General features: G+C 46.8%; 1 protein-coding gene across 4 annotated transcripts in view; it reads left to right on the top strand.

Annotated features, from left to right (window-relative positions):
• Nucleotides 1-22395, top strand: part of FNIP1 (folliculin interacting protein 1) — a 142420-nt gene that overhangs the window by 105943 nt on the left and 14082 nt on the right. For all 4 annotated transcript variants that reach the window (XM_038740791.1, XM_038740793.1, XM_038740792.1 and 1 more), the window contains 3 exons: nt 14150-14296; nt 18772-18941; nt 20562-21978. In XM_038740791.1, coding sequence (XP_038596719.1) covers nt 14150-14296; nt 18772-18941; nt 20562-21978 — 1734 coding nt within the window. The remainder of the gene's footprint in view (nt 1-14149; nt 14297-18771; nt 18942-20561; nt 21979-22395) is intronic.

Consider the following 22395-nt stretch of genomic DNA (forward strand, 5'->3'; position numbering starts at 1 on the left):
TTCAGAGAAAAACAAGTATTTTAATGTCTCGGTTTTAGTAAAGTGGTATTTTACATTATTTGGTGTTCTCATTCTCGAGAAGCTGCAGAAGGACTAACCCAGTGTTGGTAGGCAGCGAAGCAGGGCTGGGTTTGGAATTGGGCTTTGAGAGTCTTCTTAGGATTCATTGAAGATTCGCTAGGGTTCCCAGCGTGAATTCTGAAGCCCACTTAAGTCCTATTGGATTGTTGCGCTTTCTCTCACCCTGACTCAGACTTCATTTTGTCTTTCTCTTTGCTGCCCTGAAATGCAGGGACTCTAAGCAAGCCCCCTAGGGAGTGAGATTGCTACATGATTCAGGAGACTGCCAAATTTTAGAAAACTGGACTGGACTGGATTGGAAAGCAACAAAATGGGTTTTCTTGTGAAATTTGCACCCATTTGAATAGCTAATGTGAACAAACCATTGAGACACATTAATGTGCCTGTGATATTTATGTGTACTGTTGAATCCCAGAAATAATAAAGGATGGGCGCTGTAGTTTCTACAAAAATTCAGTCAAAAGAAAGTTTAGCTACATTAGAGGAGAGGAGGAGTTTGGAAGAGAGGAATCTCAAAGGGAAGGAAAGCTCTCAGAAGTTTAGAAAGGGAGGCAGCCAGGATTCCTTCAGGATACCTCTTCTTGGATGTCCAGCCAACACCTGAAACTTAACAGGGCCAAAGCTGAACTCCCTATCGTCCTACCCAAACCCTGTCCTCCTCCCCCTGACCCAGGCCCGTAACCTTGGCCATTATCCTCATCTCTCTCGCTCACCCCACACATTCAATCTGTCACCAGTTCCTGTTGGTTCTACTTTCACAACACTCTGAAATCTTCCCCTTCCTCTCTATCCAAACTGCTTCCACGCTGATCCAAAACTTCCCTGCGTTCTGTCTCTCCCTTCGCAGATGCATACTTCACTCTGCTGACCAGATCAATCCTATTTATTGAGCGCTTACTGCACACAGAGCACTGTACTAAGCGCTTGGGAGAATACAATGTACAGAAACATTCCCTGCCCGTGACAGTCCATATCTCCCCACTCCTCAAAAACCTCTGACAATTGCCCATCCACCTCCTCATCAAACAGAAACTCGTTACTGTCGGCTTTAAGGCATTCAATCGGCTCCTACCTAACCTCACTGATCTACTACAATCCAATCCGCGTACTCTGTTTCTCTAACACCAACCATCTCTTGGTACCTTGATCTCATCTCTCCTGCCACTGACCCCTTGCCCATGCTCTGCACACAGTAAGCACTCAATAAATACGATTGAATGAATGAATGCTCTCCCTTGGACCTAGAACTCCCTCCCTCTTCCTATCAGCTAATCTGTCACTCTCCCCACCATCCAAACCATTTTAAAATCACATCTCCTCCAAGAGGCCTTCCCAGGCTAAGCCCTTTATTTCCCCTATCTGCTCTCCTCTCTGCTTTGACTGTGCACCTGGTTGTGTACCCAAAGTGCCCCCCCCCCGCCCCGACCCAGCCCCACAGTAGTGATGTAAATGCTATTGATTGATTAATTTTCTTCCAGCGTTTGGCTGGACTTGAATATAAATGCCTTCATCAGAACCAGCAGCCTGCTGCTGTTGCTGCTGCTACTTCCAAATGCTGAAACCTGAGCTTCCTTGAAGGCTCCTCCGCCACTCTCCCCACCTCTTTGGGCAGCAAGGTTGTGGTGGGAGGCTTGAAGCCACAGTGCAGTTGATGAGAAAGGAGACCTGAATGCAAAAACGGTGGCAGCATTGATGGGAGCAATAATGATACTTGTGGTATTCATTAAGTGCTTACTATGTGCCAGGCACTGTACTAAGCTCTAGGGTGGATACAAGCTGATCAAGATGGACACAGTCCCTGTCCCACATGGGCCTCACAGTCTTAATCCCCATTTTACAGATGAGGTAACGGAAGTACAGAGAATTGAGACGACTTGCTCAAGGTCACACAGCAGACAGATGGCAGAGCTGGGATTAGAACCCAGGTCCTTCTGACTCCCAGGCCCATCCTCTATCTGCTAGGCCATGCTGCTTCTCGAGAATCTTAGAGTATTGAATCGGCTCCTGACTACCCCTGCTGTGGTCCCAGTTCCCCCATTAGAAGGGTGACCACTGGTGACCCTGGCAAATCCCAGACAAGGAGACACACATCATGTCACAGCTTATGTCAGGCACGCAGCACACCATGATGATGATAATAATAACAATAATAATAATAATAATGAAGGTATTTGTTAAGCTCTTATTATGTGCCAAGCATTGTTCTAAGTGGTGGGGTGGATACAAGATAAACAGGTTGTCCCATCTGGGGCTCACAGTCTTGATCCCCATTTGACAGATGAGGTAACTGAGGCACAGTGAAGTGACTTGCCCAAGGTCACACAGCAGACAAGTGGCAGAGCCGGGATTAGAACCCATGTCCTCCGACTCCCAAGTCTGTGCTCTTGTCACTAGGCCACTGCCATTGTGTGGAAGTACACCAGTTGCATGTGATCCTAGATAGTTTCTCGAAAGGGCACCCCAGATCTCTCACTTGCCCCAGAGGCTTTGCGTTCCCTTCCCAGATCCAGGCTTAGTTCTCGGGTCCCATCTATTCTCCATTTATACCCACTCCCATGGAGAACCCGTTCACTCCCACAGCGTCAGTGACCATCTCTCCTGCCCCGACCTCTCTCCTTCTCTGTAGTGTCACATTCCCCTCCTGCCTTCAGGACATCTCTACGTGGATGTCACCTTAAGTTTAACATGTATAAAACAGAATTCCTCATCTTCCCACTCAAATCCTCTCCTCCCGCTGACTTCCCCCTCACTGGTAGCAGCATTACCATCCTCCCTATCTCACAAGCCCTTAGCCATGAAATTATTCTCGACTCATCTTTTTCATTCAACCCACACATTCGGTCTGTCACCAAACCCTGTCAGTTCTACCTTCACAACATCTCTAGAATCTGCCCCCTCCTCTCCATCCAGACTGCTACCATGGTGATCCAAGCACTCATCATTTCCCTCCTTGACTACTACATCAGCCTCCTCGCTGACCTCCCTGCATCATCTCTCTCCCTTCTCCTTCTTCAGTCCATACTTCACTCTACTGCCTAGATCATTTTTCTGAAGGGGAAAAAAAAGGAAAAAAAAGTTCAGCCCATATCTCCCCACACCTCAACCTCCAGCGCAGAAACTCCTTACCTGTGTTACCTGTGCAATCAGATCTATTTCCCTTAAGCACTTTACATTCAAGAGCCCCTTGAGGGACAGAAACTGTGTTTCATTGCCAAAAGTGTATTCTTTTCTAGGGCGTAGTACAGTGCTCTTTACACAGTAAGCGCTTAATAAATACTGCTTCCCCGCCCTCAGCTTCACAGCAGTTAGGTACATATGCCTTTACTTTACCATTTTTCCTATCTGTAATTTATTGTAATGTCCGACTTCCCCTCTAAACTGTAAGCTCATTGTGGGCAGGGAGCGTGTCTACCAATTCTGTATTATTGTTCTCTCCCAAAGAATTAGTACAATAATTAATTAATTATGGTATTTGTTAAGCTCTTACCATGTGCCAGGCACTGTACTAAATGCTGCCGGAGAATACAAGCAAATCAGATTGGACACAGTCCCTGTCCACATAGGGCTCACAGTTTAATCCCCAGTTTACAGATGAGGTAACAGGCCCAGAGAAGTGAAGTGACTAGCCCAAGGTCACACAACAGACAAGCAGGCCTTCTGTCTCCCACACCCGGGCTCTATCCATTATGCCACACCATTGATAGAGAAGAAGCATAGCTTAGTGGAAAGAGCCCGGGCTTGGGAGTCAGAGGTCTTGGGTTCTAATCCTCGCTCCACCACTTGTCAGCTGTATGACTTTGGGCAAGTCACTTAACTTCTCTGTGCCTCAGTTACCTCATCTGTAAAATGGGGATTAAGACTGTGAGCCCCACATGGGACAACCTGATAACCTTGTAACTATCCCAGTGCTTAGAACAGCACTTGGCACATAGTAAGCGCTTAACAAATACCATCATTATTATTATGGACTGATTGGATAGACTCTGGCCTCACATCTGAGCAGGACTAGGGAATAGCACGTGGACCCAACCGTAGCAACCATAAGGCCACTGCACTGTTCCTGGCTTCCTTTTATAGGTCAGCCAGCAGGTGCTTCTTTCCTAACTGCAGGCCTCTTGGCAAACAGCAGAGCAGAGCATTTTGCCAGTGCCCCAGACAAGATGAATTGGCGGATTCCTTTCTAACCTGAGGTGTCTGTGGTTCTTTATTCTCCTGGAAATAGGGGGACAGTGTGCCAGGTAGAAGAAGAAGGGGTGCAGGGTCCCTTGCCTTTCCCAAGTTCCTCCATAAAGGAAGGGCGGTGTTAAGTACAGTGTTAACACTTTTAGTACTGTTCTGCACACAATATGAATATCATTAGTTGATTGATTGTTCGGTGGGGCAATCCCCCCTGAGTTTAGAGCTGGCCTTGGGTTTCCCATATGTCTTTGCTTTTCACATTCTCCACCCCATCAGGGAGCCACTGCAAATGACTCTCCAATCACCTCACAAATGCATAGGTTGCTGCGTTAATCCAGGGAAACCTGATCCTATACAAGTCCTAAACATGAATCAGGGTTCAGTCTTGAAAGAGCTAAGTTCCTCTATCAATCAGTCATTTTTATTGAGCGCTTACTATGGTGCAGAGCATTGTACTAAGCACTTGGGAGAGTACAATACAACAGAATTAGCAGGCATGTTTCTTGCCCACAACAAGCTTACATTCCAAGCTGAGTTCCCACAGGAAAAGCATAATCAGTGGATCAGGGAAAGCATCTATTCGGGTTCTAATTGGTAAATGAATGGAGCCCAGATCACTCCCAGATCCCTCTCTGTACGGGGTGTTCTTGTTCATTTCTCATTATTTCCCCTGGTACTCGGCACTAATGCCAAACTTCCTCAAACCTTGGGATCTGGGTGGAGAATACACACACTTCTCGGGCCAGATCTTGAACTCGTTGGAGGAAAGGTGCTAGGAAAATCGAGTCAGTGCAGAAGGATTCCTGTGATATCCACCCACATGCGAAAGGTTTGAAGCTTAACAGTAGTGAGAACATTTTAAGGTCTTCTGGGAGACTACAGAAATGGTTGCTACTACATAGCTCTCAAGTGATTATTTTTTTCTGAAGTGACTGTTGTCTAAGAGGAACTCCCTGCCTTTGGCCAGTAATTAATCTTCATCAATCATATTTATTGAGTAGAACAGTGCTTTGCACATAGTAAGTGCTTAACAAATATTATCATTATTATTATTATTATTGCGTGCATACTGTGTGCAGAGCACTGTACTAAGTAGACAGGTTGGTAGACATGTTCCCTACCCACAACGAGCTTGCAGTCTAGAGTGAGACAGCCATTAGTCTAAATGAAGAAATTACAGTTTATAATTGGAGAGTTTGATAAGATTAGAACATGCTCTTAAGTGCCACATGCTTCTTGTGTACGTAGGGGTGTTATGGGGACAGGGAATTTAGGGGGCCTGTGAGTGGGGGACAGCTTCAAAGAGCTATCAGCTCAGAAACCCTCTTTTTGGGGATCTGTTGAGCCCTGAATGGAAGCCCTCAGGGCTTGAGCAAGTCAGGGAGTTCAGCTTAAATGCTGTCAGGGACCACCATCCCCATTTCCCTTATGTTGTGTTGTCCTCCCTTTTTGTGGTTATTCTCACTTTTTAAGAGCTTCATTTGTTTCCTCAGTTTTCCTTACTCCTCTATATCATTTCTTGTACATTTTCTGGACAAAAGTGTTGTATAAGCCCTTCCGAATGGACTTCTCTCCTTCATTCTCCCCCACCCCGACACCCACAAGGGATGCCTGTTGCAACTTGATGCCATGATTCTTCACACCACTTTAGGATTTTTTTTGGCCAGACCATTCCTTTCTCCCCAAGGCCAAGGACCACTTCACCCACAAATAGTATATCCCATAATCTCAGATGTGCATAACCTAAGATTTCCTTCCTTCAGAATAGGGTGTTCTCCAATTTTGACAGCATTTTTTTCTGCACAGCCTGAAGGCTTGGGCACGTACGTTCCAGATTGTTTTATTTTTTGATTAGAAAGTGGTAGCAGAGTGGTGGAATGAAATTGGAGCTTCTGATGAGACTGTCCAGGAAAGGCCATGGAGAACAATACTGAGCTATGCAGGAGAGTTGGGGGCCCAGAGATCTCCCTACTCCCAACAGCCAGGTCTGAGGTGAAAAGTTTGGGTGTGAATCAAAGGTGACCTAAGCCCTGAAAATGCTGGGTCCAGGGCTTCTCTGCTCTGATCCAGCCTTGGATCCCCAGAGCCATCCTAGTTTAATAATAATAATAATGATGGCATTTATTAAGCACTTACTATGTGAATCCTGCCACCGGAATGTGGAGCTGGGATGCCATTAGCCACCTTGTGGCTTTCACTCTTATAGTCTCAGGGTATTTTTCCTGGTCTTTTCATCACATCTGAATTCCAGGGGAGAGCGAATGAATGGCTTTTCAGAATTATAGTGAGCAACAGCACTGGCCCCGGCCCTAAACTCCACCCTTTCCATCAAACTTAACTTTCTGGCACTCCTATCTTTCTGTTGTTCTTGCCTTACAGCCTGCAGGCCTGAGTCACCTCCACAGATGTTTCTTCTGCTCATGTGCAAGCACCACAGAGCACTTTTGCCAGAAATCCAAGCATGAGGCCAACTTCATCCATTTTTAGTTCATCTTCACCTGCTGTAACTCTACCCTCTCCTCTGTCTTCTCTTCCCAGTGACACTAATTTTCTCCTCCCTTGTTGGCTCCCCTTCTCACTGCCCATACCAACTCTTCTAGGCTTTTAACTACCTCCTTAAATCCCCAATGCCCCCGCCACCTCCATCTTTCACCCCCACTGACCTCATCATTTACTTCTTGGACAACATAGAAACCATCAAGAGTGAACTCCTCCAAATCTCCTCCTGATTTCCCCTGGCCCTTCTACTCTTCCTCCAGCCCCATCCATTCTCTCATCTTTCCCGGCCATTTCTCTAAAGTAAATCTCCTGCCTGCTTTCGATATTGACCCTCTCCACCTGCATCTCTGATTCCATCTCTCTTATTAAGACACTTGCATGCATTCTTCTTCTCTTCCTGACCACCATCTTCAACTGCTCACTCTCCAGTGGCTCTATTCCCCTATGCTTTCAAACATACCCTCGTGTCTCATATACAAAAAACCCTCTCCACCCAAGCTATTGTCCCATCTCCCTCTTACCATTCTTATCCATATTCTCTGAATGGGTTGTTTATAAGTGCCTCCACTTTCTGTCTTCTGACTTCCTCTTTAACCCTCTTTGATATGGTTCCCCCCACCTTCCACCATTGCACTGCAAATGCTCTCTCCAAGTCAGGCAGTCAGTCAGTCAATCGTATTTATTGAGCACTTACTATGTGCTGAGCACTGTACTCAGTGCTTGGACGAGTAAAATATAACAAGAAACACATTCCCTGCTGACAACAAGTCTAACCTCCTCCTCACAAACCTGATGGACTCTATTCCTTTCTAATTGTCTGTTACATCTCAGTAACCTTTGTTGCTGTTGATCACTGCTTTTATTGGAAACAATATATAACCCTGGTTTCTCTAAACTGTCCTCTCCTGGTTCTCTTTCTATCTCTCTGGTTGTTCCTTCTTGGTCTCTTTAGCCACCTCTTCCTCTGCCTCCCACTTCCTAATGGTGAGGGTCCCTCAAGGTCAGTTCTCCATCCTCTTCTTTTTTCAATTTACACTTACTCTCATGGGGAGTTCATCCACTCCCTTGGATTCAAAGTCATCTCTAGATAGCTGACTCCCAAATTACCTCACTAGCCCTGACCTCTCTCCTCCACTGCAGATTTGCAAATCCTCCTCCCTCTTGGACATTGCTAGTTGGATATCCCTTCGAGCAACTCAAGCTCAACGTGCCCAACTCATCCAATTGTTGACAATACCACCACCCTCACTATCTCACCAACAGCAACCTTGGCATTATCTTTGAACTCTCTCTCTCTCTCTCTCTCTCTCTCTCTCTCTCTCTCTCTCTCTCTCTCTCTCTCTCTCTCTCTCTCTCTTTCTCCCCCCCTCCCCCCCCATGTTCAGTCAGGTCCCAGGATCCAGTTTAAAAACAACTTCTGGGCCTCCCCAACCCCTCTGTTCCATTGCAGCAGAGCGAGTTGTATGCCCTGAGTACCCTCGGCCCTCCCATGTAGCTGAGGAACTCTCCATGCACCCCCGGCCTGCTCTGTGCACACCAGGTTGGGTGTAAAGGCCGCTGCTCTGCCTGCTGGGCCCATCTTCACTCTTGGAGCTCAACGAGTCATCTGGCGTTTACAGCCATGTCTCTGTGTTTGCTCTCGGCCCCGCCTTGATGCGGCTGAGATCGCTGTCTTCCTTTCCCGCCACCCAGAGCTGGCACCCAGCTCCCCCTCCGCACCCTCAAGGCAAGCCCATCCCATTCTCCTTTCCACCACCCCAGCGGGAATGAGCACAACACCTCCCTGACTTAGCCCTCTTTTCCTTTTCTCAACTCCCTTATGCGTTGCCCTGACTTGCCCCCTCCCCCGCTCCCAGCCCCTCAGCACTTACGTCCAAGCCCTGTGTGGGCAGGGATTGTTTCTCTTTATTGCTGAGCTGTACTTTCCAAGCACTTAGTACAGTGCTCTGCACACAGTAAGCACTCATTAAATAGGATAGAATATCTGTCATTTTTTTTTTATTAATGTCTGTCTCCCCCTCTATCAATCAATCAATCAATCAATCGTATTTATTGAGCGCTTACTATGTGCAGAGCACTGTACTAAGCGCTTGGGAAGTACAAATTGGCATCACATAGAGACAGTCCCTACCCAACAGTGGGCTCACAGTCTAAAAGGGGGAGACAGAGAACAGAACCAAACATACCAACAAAATAAAATAAGTAGGATAGAAATGTACAAGTAAAATAAATAAATAAATAAATAGAGTAATAAATATGTACAACCATATATACATATATACAGGTGCTGTGGGGAAGGGAAGGAGGTAAGACGGGGGGATGGAGAGGGGGCCGAGGGGGAGAGGAAAGAAGGGGCTCAGTCTGGGAAGGCCTCCTGGAGGAGGTGAGCTCTCAGCAGGGCCTTGAAGGGAGGAAGAGAGCTAGCTTGGCGGATGGGCAGAGGGAGGGCATTCCAGGCCCGGGGGATGACGTGGGCCGGGGGTCGATGGCGGGACAGGCGAGAGCGAGGTACAGTGAGGAGATTAGTGGTGGAGGAGCGGAGGGTGCGGGCTGGGCAGTAGAAGGAGAGAAGGGAGGTGAGGTAGGAGGGGGCGAGGTGATGGAGAGCCTTGAAGCCCAGGGTGAGGAGTTTCTGCCTGATGCGCAGATTGATCGGTAGCCATTGGAGGTTTTTGAGGAGGGGAGTAATATGTCCAGAGCGTTTCTGGACAAAGATAATCCGGGCAGCAGCATGAAGTATGGATTGAAGTGGAGAGAGACACGAGGATGGGAGATCAGAGAGAAGGCTAGTGCAGTAGTCCAGACGGGATAGGATGAGAGCTTGAATGAGCAGGGTAGCAGTTTGGATGGAGAGGAAGGGCGGATCTTGGCAATGTTGTGGAGCTGAGACCGGCAGGTTTTGGTGACGGCTTGGATGTGAGGGGTGAATGAGAGAGCAGAGTCGAGGATGACACCAAGGTTGTGGGCTTGTGAGACGGGAAGGATGGTAGTGCCGTCAACAGAGATGGGAAAGACTGTAAGCTTACTGTGGGCAGGGAATGTCTCTGTTGTATTGCTATATCATACTCTCCCAAGCGCTTAGTACAGTGCTCTGCACACAGTAAGTGCTCAGTAAATACTGTCGATTGATTGCAGGTGTGTTCCAGTCCCCAGTGCATCAGGCTTTCCTTGCCACCACGGCCCAGTGTTCGATGGGGAGAACTGTTGGTGGAAATAGCCAGTGTAACTCTCCCCACCTCAGGGAAGTGGGTTTGGAGACAAGATGACTCAGTGTCCCCCTTGCCATCTAGTGGCCATCAGTGGTGACTGACACTGTCACCATAACATCAGCAAAGCCCCCTTAGTAGTAGAGTCAAAGGGCACGGACCTTTCAGCAAGTGGTGTTAATAGTATTGGGGCCCTATCGCCCGGATATGGGGGCAGAAGACAGGGAAGGGTTTCAGAGACAAGTCCTGACTGTGGCATTTGTTCAGTGCTTACTGTGTGCCTTGATCTTGTACATATTTACTATTCTATTTATTTTATTTTATTTTATTAATATGTTTTGTTTTGTTGTCTGTCTCCCCCTTCTAGACTGTGAGCCTGCTATTGGGTAGGGACTCTCTCTATATGTTGCCAACTTGTACTTCCCAAGCGCTTAGTACAGTGCTCTGCACACAGTAAGCGCTCAATAAATGTGATTGAATGAATGAATGATCTGTGCTAGATAAAAGATAATCAGCTCCCCCTTGGGCCTCACGGTGTGAGGAGGAGGGAGAACAGGTACTGAATTGCCATTTTACAGATGAGGGAACTGAGGCACAGAGAAATTAGGTGATTTTCGCAAATTCACACAGAGTAGGTATGTGGCAGAGCTGGGATTGAAATCTTGGTCCTCTGACACTGAAGCCCGTCTTCCTTCCATTAGACCACACTGTGCTGCCCAGCTCCCTTCTCTGAGCAGTGGGGTAGGCAGCCCATCACCTAAGGGCTGGACCCTATCCAACCTTGGCTTCACAGACTCCGTCCTTTCCTAGTTCTCCTCTTATCTCTCTGGTCTCTTTTGCAGGCTCCTCCTCCCCCTCCCATCCCTTTACTCTGGGGGTTCCCCAAGGTTCAGTTCCTGGTCCCCTTCTGTTCTCGATCTACACTCACTCCCTTGGTGACCTCATTCGATCCCATGGCTTCAACTATCATCTCTACGCTGATGACACCAAATCTACATCTCTGCCCCTGCTCTCTCCCCCTCCCTCCAGGCTTGCATCTCCTCCTACCTTCAGGACATCTCCATCTGGATGTCTGCCCGCCACCTAAAACTCAACATGTCCAAGACTGAACTCCTTGTCTTCCCTCCCAAACCCTGCCCTCTCCCTGACTTTCCCATCACTGTTGACGGCACTATCATTCTTCCCGTCTCACAAGCCCGCAACCTTGGTGTCATCCTCGACTCCGCTCTCTCATTCACCCCTCACATCCAAGCCGTCACCAAAACCTGCTGGTCTCAGCTCCGCAACATTGCCAAGATCTGCCCTTTCCTCTCCATCCAAACCGCTACCCTGCTCGTTCAAGCTCTCATCCTATCCCGTCTGGACTACTGCATCAGCCTCCCTTCCGATCTCCCATCCTCGTGTCTCTCCCCGCTTCAATCCATACTTCATCCAGAAACGCTCTGGGCTTGTTACTCCCCTCCTCAAAAATCTCCAGTGGCTACCTATCAATCTGCGCATCAGGCGGAAACTCCTCACCCTTGGCTTCAAGGCTCTCCATCACCTCACCCCCTCCTACCTCACCTCCCTTCTCTCCTTCTACAGCCCAGCCCACACCCTCACACTCCTCTGCCGCTAATCTCCTCGCCGTGTCTCGTTCTCGCCTGTCCCGCCGTCGACCCCCGACCCATGTCATCCTCCTGGCCTGGAATGCCCTCCCTTCCAACATCCGCCAAGCTAGCTCTCTTCCTCCCTTCAAGGCCCTACTGAGAGCCCACCTCCTCCAGGAGGCCTTCCCAGACTGAGCCCCATCCTTCCTCTCCCCCTCGTCCCCCTCTCCATCCCCGTCTTACCTCCTTCCCTTCCCCACAGCACTTGTATATATGTATATATGTTTGAACATATTTGTTACTCTATTTATTTATTTATTTATTTTACTTGTACATATCTATTCTATTTATTTTATTTTAATATGTTTGGTTTTGTTCTGTCTCCCCCTTCTAGACTGTGAGCCCGCTGTTGGGTAGGGACTGTCTCTATATGTTGTCAACTTGTACTTCCCAAGCGCTTAATACAGTGCTCTGCATACAGTAAGTGCTCAAGAAATACGATTGATTGATTGATTGATTGACCCTGCATCCTGGAGAGCACCTCAGAGAGAAGTCCTCACAGGAGACTACCGGGCTCCTGGCGATGACCTGAATCTTGCTCCGAGCTAGGGCCTATGTTGCGAATAATACCACTGAATCTTGCTTCTCTGTGTACCCTGGTGGGGAAAAAGGCTGACATTGGGAACCAGCTTGCACCCCAGGTCGTCGATAGGAGAATGGAATCAGGACCAGCCCTGTAGTAAGGGAGGAGGGAAAGCAGCGTAGTCTAGTGGATAGAGCACGGACCTGGGGGTCAGAAGGACCTGGGTTCTCATCCCAGCTCTGGCACTTGACTGCTGTGTGACCTTGGGCAGGTCACTTCTCTGGGCCTGTTACGTCATCTGTAAAATGGGGATTTAAGATGGTGAGCCCTACGTGGGGCACAAACTGTGTCCAACCTGATTAGCCTGAATCTACCATAGTGCTTAGTTCAGAGTCTGGCACAGAGTTACGTGCTTAACAAATATTATTTTTAAAAAGAGGGAAAGGATATGGGCAGCCCAGGGAATAGCCTCTGTAATAGGTTACAGGTGATGCAGGCTGTGAGAAGGTTGGAGGGAAGGCAGATTTACAGCCAGTAAGAGGAGAAAATTCTGCCTTAAGCAATCCACTTGTGGAGAACTGAGAGCAACAGTAATCCAGACTGTTAGTAGTTTATCCTCCGGGGAGAAGCAACTTGTCCTCTCTGATCCCAGAGGCAGGGAGTCCAGGGGAAGGGAGTGAGAATAGAGCACAGCTTTCTGGACACTTCAAAATGAAAGGTTGTTCATTATCAGTAGTAGTAATAGTACTTAGTTATTAAACACTTACTATGTGCAGAGCACTACACTAAGCACTGGGTGAGGATGCACAAGTGGGAATTAGGCATAGTCTTTAGTGGGACTTTTCTCCCTGAGGAATCAACAAGTCCTCAAATTTACACATGGGAATAATGGAGAAGTTGTCACTACTCCCTGGGCAGAAATATGGTCACAATCCCTGGATTTATAATTATCAATATTATCACTATTACTAATAATAGTAATAACAATAATAGTGGCATTTGTTAAGCACTATGTGCTTAATGAATACCATAATTATTAAATTATTATTATTAAGCATTGAGGTAGATACAAAATAAGTAGGTCAGGCACATACCCTGCCCCACATGGGGCTCATAGTCTAAGAGAACAGGTATTGAGTCCCCATTTTACAGGTGAGGAAACCGAGGCACTGAGACATTAAGCAATTTGCCCAACATCACGGCAAGCAAGTGGCAGAGTGGGTTGAGAACACAGGTCCTCTGACTCCCAGGCCCTGGCTCTTTCCACTAGGCCCTGCTGCTTCTCTGGTTTAACCATCATGCCCTGGAGTGACAAGGGGTATTGGAGTCTGCCCAATCTAATGAGCCTTAATTGTGTTTACTGGGCTTTCCCCTATAAGGACTCATTTGTCCCAGAAGAGATCTTCTTCTTGGTCTGTGAAATATTATTTTGGGTGACCTTGTTGTCTTTGCCAGTGGATTCAAATAGTTTTAAAAGTTTTTATTTCCTTAGTGGGCATACGAAGGATGTCCACATTCATTCATTCATTCATTCATTCATTTGTATATATTGAGTGCTTACTGTGTGCAGAGCACTGTACTAAGCACTTGGGAAGTACAAGTCGGCAACAGATAAAGATGGTCCCTACGCAACAACAGGCTCACAGTCTAGAAGGGGGAGACAGACAACAAAACAAAACATGTAGACAGGTGTCAAGTGGTCAGAACAAATAGAATTAAAGCTAAATGCACATCATTAACAAAATAAATAGAATAGTAAAACTTTGCTCCCTATTACATTCATGGGTTTATTATATTTTCAGGAAAATAAGGAAATGTGTTTTCTGTTGGCATATCAATGACATGAGAGGTTCATGGTTATAGTGAAATATTTGGTTTGTGGTTTTATGGTTTTTGGTCACAGAGGACAACACAAGGTTTTTAACCTTTAGCCCATTTGCCTGGAAGGGGTAGGAATTTCATAACCCCGTTCATTTTTCTTCACTTACCTCCCTCCCCTTCTTTGTCTCTAGAACAACAATTTGTAACCTTTACACAATGCCTCGGATTGGAGAACCGGTCTGGCTTACGATGATGTCCGGGACGCCGGAAAAGAATCAACTTTGCCATCGTTTTATGAAGGAGTTTGCCTTTTTAATGGAAAACGCTTCCAGAAATCAGTATGACCATTTAAAAAATCACTCTGTTTATTCTGTTTTACACTTCTTATTCATCATCAGATGCAAGTTTTACTGTTCACTGGGAGTCCAGACCAAACACCCAAGGTTGAAGGGAATCAGAAACCTATTATTAGAGCAGTTTCTCTTTTTTATGGTATTTCTTAAACACTTAATTTGTTCCAAGCACTATTCTAAGCACTGGGGTGGATTCAACCTAGTCAGTTTAGACACAATTCCTGTCCCACATGGGGCTTATGAATTATTGGTTTATATTAATGTCTGTCTCCCCCTTTTAGACTGTAAACTCATTGTAGAGAAGAAATGTGATGATGATGATGGTATTTAAGTGCTTACTATCATGCCAAGCACTGTTCTAAGCGCTGGGGAGAAACAAGGTAATCAGGTTGTCCCACATGGGGCCCACAGTCTTAATCCCCATTTTACCGATGAGGTATATGAGGCACAGAGAAGTGAAGTGACTTGCCCAAAGTCACACAGCTGATAAGTGGAGGAGCTGGGATTAACACCCACGAGCTCTGACTCCCAAGCCCGGGCTCTTTCCACCAAGCCACGCTGCTTCTCTTAGTGTCTACCAACTACCAACACTATCTGCTGACTCTGCTGTATTGTACTCTCCCAAGCTCTTAGTAAAGTGCTCTGCACATAGTAGGTGCTCAATAAATACCATTGATGATGATAATGGGGCTTACAGTCCAAGTCAGAGGGAGTTGGATTTAATCATTTTATAAATGAGGAAACTGAGGCACAGAATAATTAAGTGATGTGCCCAAGGTCACACAACAGACAGATGGTGGAGACTAGTCCTGGTCTCTTTTCACTGGGCCACATTGGTTCTCTGGGCAAAAATGAAGTCAAAGGAAAAGCCCCAAAAAGAAACTTCAGAAGGTTACTATTAAGAGAAAGAGGTGGAGGGGAGTGGGGAGACCACAGTCCTAGTCTACCATGTGCCAGCTGGATCTTCCTAGTTGAGTGATTTCTGTTGAGAATGAGTTACATTCATTCATTCAATCATATTTATTGAGCACTTACTGTGTGCAGAGCACTGTACTAAGCGCTTGGGAAGTATTCAGTGGGTGCCAAATACGTAATGTGTTAGAATACCCCAGTGCCCCGTCCTTTTCCCTGAAATGAACTGTGAGTACAGATGCACACACCTTTCTCTTGGCTGCCGTACCTTCCCGAAAACTTCTGAGAAGCCTCATCTGAAGTACCACAGCCATTTCCCCCAAGACTTACATAAGTAATACCTAATAGTAGCAGGAAAATTTTACTTGATATGCCCGCTAGTAAACATTAGGCCAGGAAAGGGATCCAGTTCTGTAAGTGGCTGCTTGCAGATTTCAGTGGACTGCCCTTGTCTTGATTTTGTTTCTGTTATAATTACCTTCATCATCTGTTGAGGGCTTTGTACAGTTTACTGTACTGAGTGCTGGAAAAGGGCACAAGGTAATCATTCTGACCTCATCCCTGACCTACAGGGAACTTTCAGGTGATAAACACACCCAAGAAGAGTAAGGGGAAGAATGGGAAGCGACATGACCTAGTGGATGGAGCACGGGCCTGGGAGTCCAAGGACCTGGCTTTTAATCCCAGCTCTGCCTCTTGTGTGCTGGGTGACCTTGGGCAAGTAGTTTCACTTCTGTGGCTCAGTTCCCTTGTCCGCAAAAATGGAGGTTAAAGCTGTGCCCAACCTGATTATCTTGAATCTCACCCAGGGCTTAGTACAGTTCTTGGCACATAGTAAGTGCTTCACAAATACCATAAACAAAATGAATTGATTGTTTTTGCCATTTTAGCATTCAACGACAGCAGCCAAAGCAACATGAGCTGCGGTCCATTACTGTTAAAGAGGTTTTCAGCCGTTTTACTGCTCTGTCAGGGCAGTGCGTAATCACAACGTTCCCCTTATTCTTGTGGCAGGTATGACTGTTGCTGCTCTTCTGCCTGACCTGCTTTAGTGGGCAGACTTCGACCTAAAGATGCGGAGGGGGTCAGGAGGGTGGCATCTCTTAGCAGACCACAGGGCTCAGGAGGGAAAACCCAAGGCCGTGACCCCCTGCCACGGCTCCTTCTGCCTGTTCTGTTGGGAAGAGTTAGAAGTGGTGATTCCATCTAAACTCCTTTCAACAAGTCCCCCATTCTGAGAGTGCAATTCCAAGGTGGGTTTGAAGAGTTAGAGATGTAGCAGTGCTGCCTTCAGGAGTTGCTTTTCTACTGCTCCCAGCTCCTTTTCAAACTGTCAGTGGCAAGTCTTAAATGTTCGCTGCTACTCACTGAAGACAGTGGTATGCTAATTGAAAAAGAACTTTGAGTCAGCCTTTTTTTTTTAATTGGTATTTGTTAAGCATCACAATGTGCCAGGCACTGTACTAAGCGTAGATACAAGGTAATTAGGTTGGACACAGTCCATGTCCCACATGGGGCTAACAGCCTTAATCCCCATTTTATAGGTGAGGTAACTGAAACAGAGAGGAGGTGAAATGACTCACCCAAGGTCACACAGCAGACAAGTGGCAGAGCCAGGATTAGAACCCAGGTCCTTTAGACTCAGAGGCCTGTGCCTTAGTCATTAGGCAGTATTGCTTCTCTCCATCCACAGTACTGCTGCTGGATATTAGAGGGTGTTGCAAGGTGTTTTTGGTTGAATTTGTCAATGCATAATGACTCTTGCCTACAGCACTAAGAGAGGATCTGAAAGAACCTCAGGATTCTATGAAACCTTGAAAAACATGCACTTCTGAAAGGTGGCATGGAAAGCCCTCTCTGCTCTAGTTTTTCTTTCCTTGTTTTACAGTTGAAAATACTACAAAATCCACCAGACCCCCACTGATATTTATATACAAAAAATGGAGTAATACTTTGGAGAAACCGCACTAAGCAGATGGGTTTTTTTTTCCAAATAAATTCTAATGTCATTATGTAGTTTTACCTCTCAAATTTGGCCGTAACAGGATGTGGCTCCATTTCAATTTGATGAATCTGCAAAAGAGGAACTCCCTTGTTTCCCTCTTCCCTGGCTGTAGGTTTCTGTAGCAGTACAAGACCATTTCAAGGGAACTGAGAAGGAGTGTCGCCTAGTGGATAGATCATGGGCCTGGGAGTCCGCCATTTGTCTGCTGTGTGACGTTGGGTGAATCACTTAACTTGTCTAGGCCACAGTTACCTCATCTGTGAAGTGGGGATTAAGACTATGAGTCCCATGTTGGGCAGGGACTGAAGCAGAGAAGCAGCGTGGCTTAGTGGAAAGAATGGGAAGAGCATGGGTTTGGGAGTCAGGGGACATGGATTCTTATACCAACTCCGACACTTGTCTGCTATGTGACCTTGGGCAAGCCACTTAACTTCTCTGTGCCTCAGTTCCCTCATCTGTAAAATGGGGAGTAAAAGTGGTGAGCCCCACGTGGGACAACCTGATAACCTTGTATCTACCCCAGCACTTAGAAAACACTTAACAAATACCATCATCATCATCAACCTGATTAGCTTGTATGTAACGCAGTACTTAGTACAGTGCCTGGTAAGTAGTAAGAGCTTAACAAATACCATAAAAAATACCCTCTGCCCCGTCCTGTACATTAAAGGAGCTATTGGGACCCTAGGCTGTGGAGGTGCAACCTTCCTACCCTCATATCTCTTAAGACCTTCAGCCAGTTTGGTTGCTTGCCCTTGCCAGCCACAGGCCCCAGTGGTGGGAAGGGAGGAAGGGATCCGGGGAGCAAGGCGGGAGAATCCTGGGCTGGGTTTCTGGAGCCAGAATCTCTGCAGAGCTGAGAAGCTCTGGGATGGGATCAGCACTGTGTTTCTCCCCCAGTGCCTCTTCCCACACTCCTGCTCTCCATCTCCAACTGAATCAAGCTTCTGCAAGGAAAATAGCCCGATGAGCACCCAGGTGGGAATAAAATGTTGGAGGGTTGTAACATTGCATTTTCCCCTGGAAATACTTTGAACATTCAAATCTGTGATCCTGGAAGGAGTTTACTATTTTAGAAAAAAGAATAAAGTTGAATTGACCCCAGTGGGGAAGGTTAGCCTTCCCCTTCTGTAGCTATTACTGCTGATAAGGGACATACTACCTATATGAGAAGACAGCTACATATGCATCTGGAAAAAGTAGAAATCATCCTTTTCTCCCTTCACCACTGTATTTCGTGTTAGATCATCTAGGGGATTAGTTATTTTCTGACTCTAATTGCATAATTATGTAGAAAAAGCACAGTTTATGAAATTGAAAATGGAAAGGGAGACCTGGTAGAGTCCCCTTTGAAAGATGCAGTAATCTTTCAAGTTTTTCAATAAGTGTATTCAGATCTAGTGCCTGTTTTTAGATGTTTCAAAATATGCCATGGGATTTGTGTTTTCTGGATCTGGGTGGAAGTGACAAATATGTGTGCTATATTATGTAATTGAGAGTGTTCAAGGGCAGAGCAGGAAATTGACCTCAACATTCTTTTCAGATTCCTACCAGCTCTCTTGACCGCAGTCCTGACCAATCATCTTGCCTGGGTTCCCACAGTCATGCCCAACGGCCAGCCACCCATTAAAATCTTCCTAGAAAAACATTCCTCGCAGAGCGTAGACATGCTGGCAAAGACTCATCCATACAACCCACTGTGGGCACAATTGGGTAAGCCCTGGAAAGCTTTGGCTTATTAATTCAGCCTTCATCCAAAGGAAAGTTTTTTTTTAGGGATTTGTAAGGCAACAACTTCTCGGAGCAAAGCATTCCCCACTCCATCCCCTCGAAACGTGCCACCTTCAGCTCAGATTCCCAGTCCTTGCCACTCCCACTCAGATTCCACTAATCCTGTGAGGTAGCTCAGATTTCCACTTTCCCTCAGGGAAATCCACCAACTGTAGAGGGGCTGGACTTGGAAGAGTCAGTCCTGGGGGAGGGGGAATGGATGGAAGGTTACCTTGGTTGTTTTTCATATGCTCTCCTGATCGCTGTTTGAGCAAGGAGGCAGCAAGGCCCCTGTTTATCCATCTCTGGCCAGTTACACACCCAAAATGTCCAGGGGAGCTGGGGAGGAGAAAAACATAGCAGGTGGGCCATAGGTAGCATCCATTTTAGGGTTAGATCAGTTCTCGGTCACGGCCTCCTGGTCTGAGGTAGATGCTGAAGGGTGAGAGGGGTGTTGGGTTTCGCAGCAATCTTCAGTGGACCTGGAGATGTTTCCCAGCCTGCTGGGATAGTGGAAACCTAGTCAGGCTCACAGGGCTGATGAATTGACCTGGGCAACCTCTATTCTCCGTATTGATTTAGTCCACGTGGTTTTACAAAACAGGAAACTTCACTATATTAAATCCCAGCATTATCTGTAATCCTTGTTTAAAAATGAACAAAGATTTTAAGTCCCAAATGAGGGCTAGACAGGAATGAAATGATCTGACCATGCTGATTGGTTTCAACCTTATTTGCTTCTCTGTCCCCCTCTGGAAGCACATGTCTAAATGGTGAGATTAAAATTTAAAGTATATTTTGTTCAGGGACTTTGGAAAATCTGGGTCCCGACAAGCCTGTAAAGGCAACGTGATTCAAATCGAGTTTGGTTTGCCTTCCGTAGCTCACTCTCCTGGAGCTGCTTTTAGCGGCCTGGATGATCTTTGTTGAGGTTCTTGAAGTAATAGATCTCCTTTTCTGATCTAAGTTGTGGTCATGACTCAAATATACTTTAAGGTCTTTGTCTTTATTGCTGCAATGCCATTTCAGGGTTGTTCCAGAAATGCAGGGAATTTTAAAAGCAGAACAAACAACCTCTCTCTGCCTCCTTCCCTCTGACCACTCTTCAAAAAAATTCACTTACGCCTTGCTCCCAGTTCTGTTCTCTAAGACCTCCTCCCTCCCCCCACCTTTCTGTGGTCCAGAGGTAATTTAGAATCCGTAGTGGGGAAGGGAGATAGCTCTGTCTCTGGGGTGTGGGCATAGAGGGAATGGGGAAAGACTCCCGCAGCTGCCGCAGCTCTATGTCATTCAGCTTCGTCGACTGGGAGTGGTGGGTAGAGCAGAGTGAGTGTCTAGGCCTGATCCTGGACCAACATCCACCTGGTGGTGAGCCTTGGGAAAATAGCCAAGCAGCTGTTCCCACCTTTAGGAGCCTGCGTTACTCCTAAAACTGGACTAAGTAGTGGTATGCATTGTAATCACCAGATGCATATAAAAAACCAAACTGATTAACCATCTCCCTAGGATATCTCTACAGTCAAAGCAGAAGAGTGCCTGTATTCACTGCCTTTTCTATTTCAGGAGACCTGTATGGAGCTATCGGCTCACCTGTGAGATTAGCGAGAACAGTGGTGGTTGGCAAGAGACAAGATATGGTGCAAAGATTGCTTTATTTTCTTACCTACTTTATAAGATGCTCCGAGCTCCAAGAGACCCACCTTCTGGAGAACGGCGAAGACGAAGCCATAGTCATGCCGGGCACCGTTATCACCACCACCCTGGAGAAAGGCGAAGTGGAAGAATCTGAATACGTGCTCATCACAATGCACCGAAACAAGAGCAGCTTACTCTTTAGAGATTCGGAAGAAACTGGGGCTCCTAGTTGTACCTGTAAATATTGCAAGTGCCCTCTTGTCGGGCCCAGTTTAGAGGGAGTTTCCCAGCAAGAGAGAGATTTTCTCAGTACGTCAAAGGAGCTGCTGGAGACTTCTTCAGAGGAGTGCAGGATCCCGTCTCCTTCCGGTTGCCAGGAAAATGCTGTAGACATTAAGCCGTGCAGAGATCAACTGAGAACCTGTCTGGATGCCAAGTTAGAGACCGTAGTCAGCACAGGCTCCACGCCCCTAGACAAGTGTGCGATGGCTGAACCGAGCTCAGAGCCAACAGCAGAGGTGTGGAGAACCGAGGAGTCACTGGATTCAGGGAGTCAGGCAGTCAAAGTAATGCGATCTGCAGGTAGAGCTGTGGAGAAGAAGCCCCCAGATAAGCTCGTGTCGGCCGTGTTTTCTTGCGACCCGGCTCAGGCCAGGGTGACGTTCCTGATCGGCGATTCCATGTCACCCGACTCTGATACCGAGATCCGAAGTCAAGCGGTGGTGGATCAGATCACAAGGCATCACGTCAAGCCGGCGAAGGAGGAAAGGATAGCTGCCGACGAACATCGGGAAACGAAGCAAATGATTGAGGACCAAATCAGAGACCCCGGGATAAATGAAACATTTCCCAGTGTCCCCAGGGAACTTCCAAATTGTAATCATTCAAATACAGAAAACATGAGTTTATTCGATGAATATTTCAATGACGACTCAATTGAAACTAGGACTATCGATGATATTCCAGTTAAAACAGGCACAGACATTTTAGAGCGCTGTAGCGGGGTAGATTTTTCTAAAAGATTGTGTACTAAGAACAGCCAACAGCCCAATGAATTTTGTAAATTCTTGGACTCTGTTCACCAGGATTCGTGCAAAGACTGCTTTCCTCAGCAGGACCAAAGAGACACAATCTCTATTCACGTCCCCCATGGGGACAAGGAGAATGTAGAGAAAAAAATGGCTGCAGGAACTGACTGGGACATTCCGAGAAACGAAAGCTCAGACAGTGCCCTGGGGGACAGCGAGAGTGAAGAGGTGGGGCACAACGTATCCAGGCAGAGCAACCGTTACTATGGCGGAGAGCAAGAAGAATGGACAGAAGAGGATGAAATCCCTTTCCCTGCGTAAGGAACTTCACTTCTCCCAGAGGCTCTGGGATGGTCACTTTTCTTTCATTTAGCAGAAGTGCAATGCCACGTACCCTTCAGGTCGGTGCCTGCAGGAAAGATGAGGCAGTAGGATTTCAAGATCCACATATTCCAGTGGACCACACAGGGTTATGCACAGCTGGGCAGGTGTGAGGGGAAAAGTTGAGGCAACAATATCCTGAGGCATAAATGCAGCAGTTGTGAGAAGCCGTCAATTAGCACATCACTGAGTCCTCTCCCCGCCCTCCCTGCCTACCCAGTCAGCTATGGCTCAGGGGGTTTGTCAGGACTTCTCCTTTCCCGGGTGGGGATTGTGGGGACATCTCAAATTCTGGGCAGCAAAATACTTTATTGCACCTCTAAGGAACATTTTTCTTAGAGCTTCTTCTCCAC

Source organism: Tachyglossus aculeatus, chromosome X1 (genome assembly GCF_015852505.1).
Source record: "Tachyglossus aculeatus isolate mTacAcu1 chromosome X1, mTacAcu1.pri, whole genome shotgun sequence".
Lineage (NCBI taxonomy): Eukaryota > Metazoa > Chordata > Mammalia > Monotremata > Tachyglossidae > Tachyglossus > Tachyglossus aculeatus.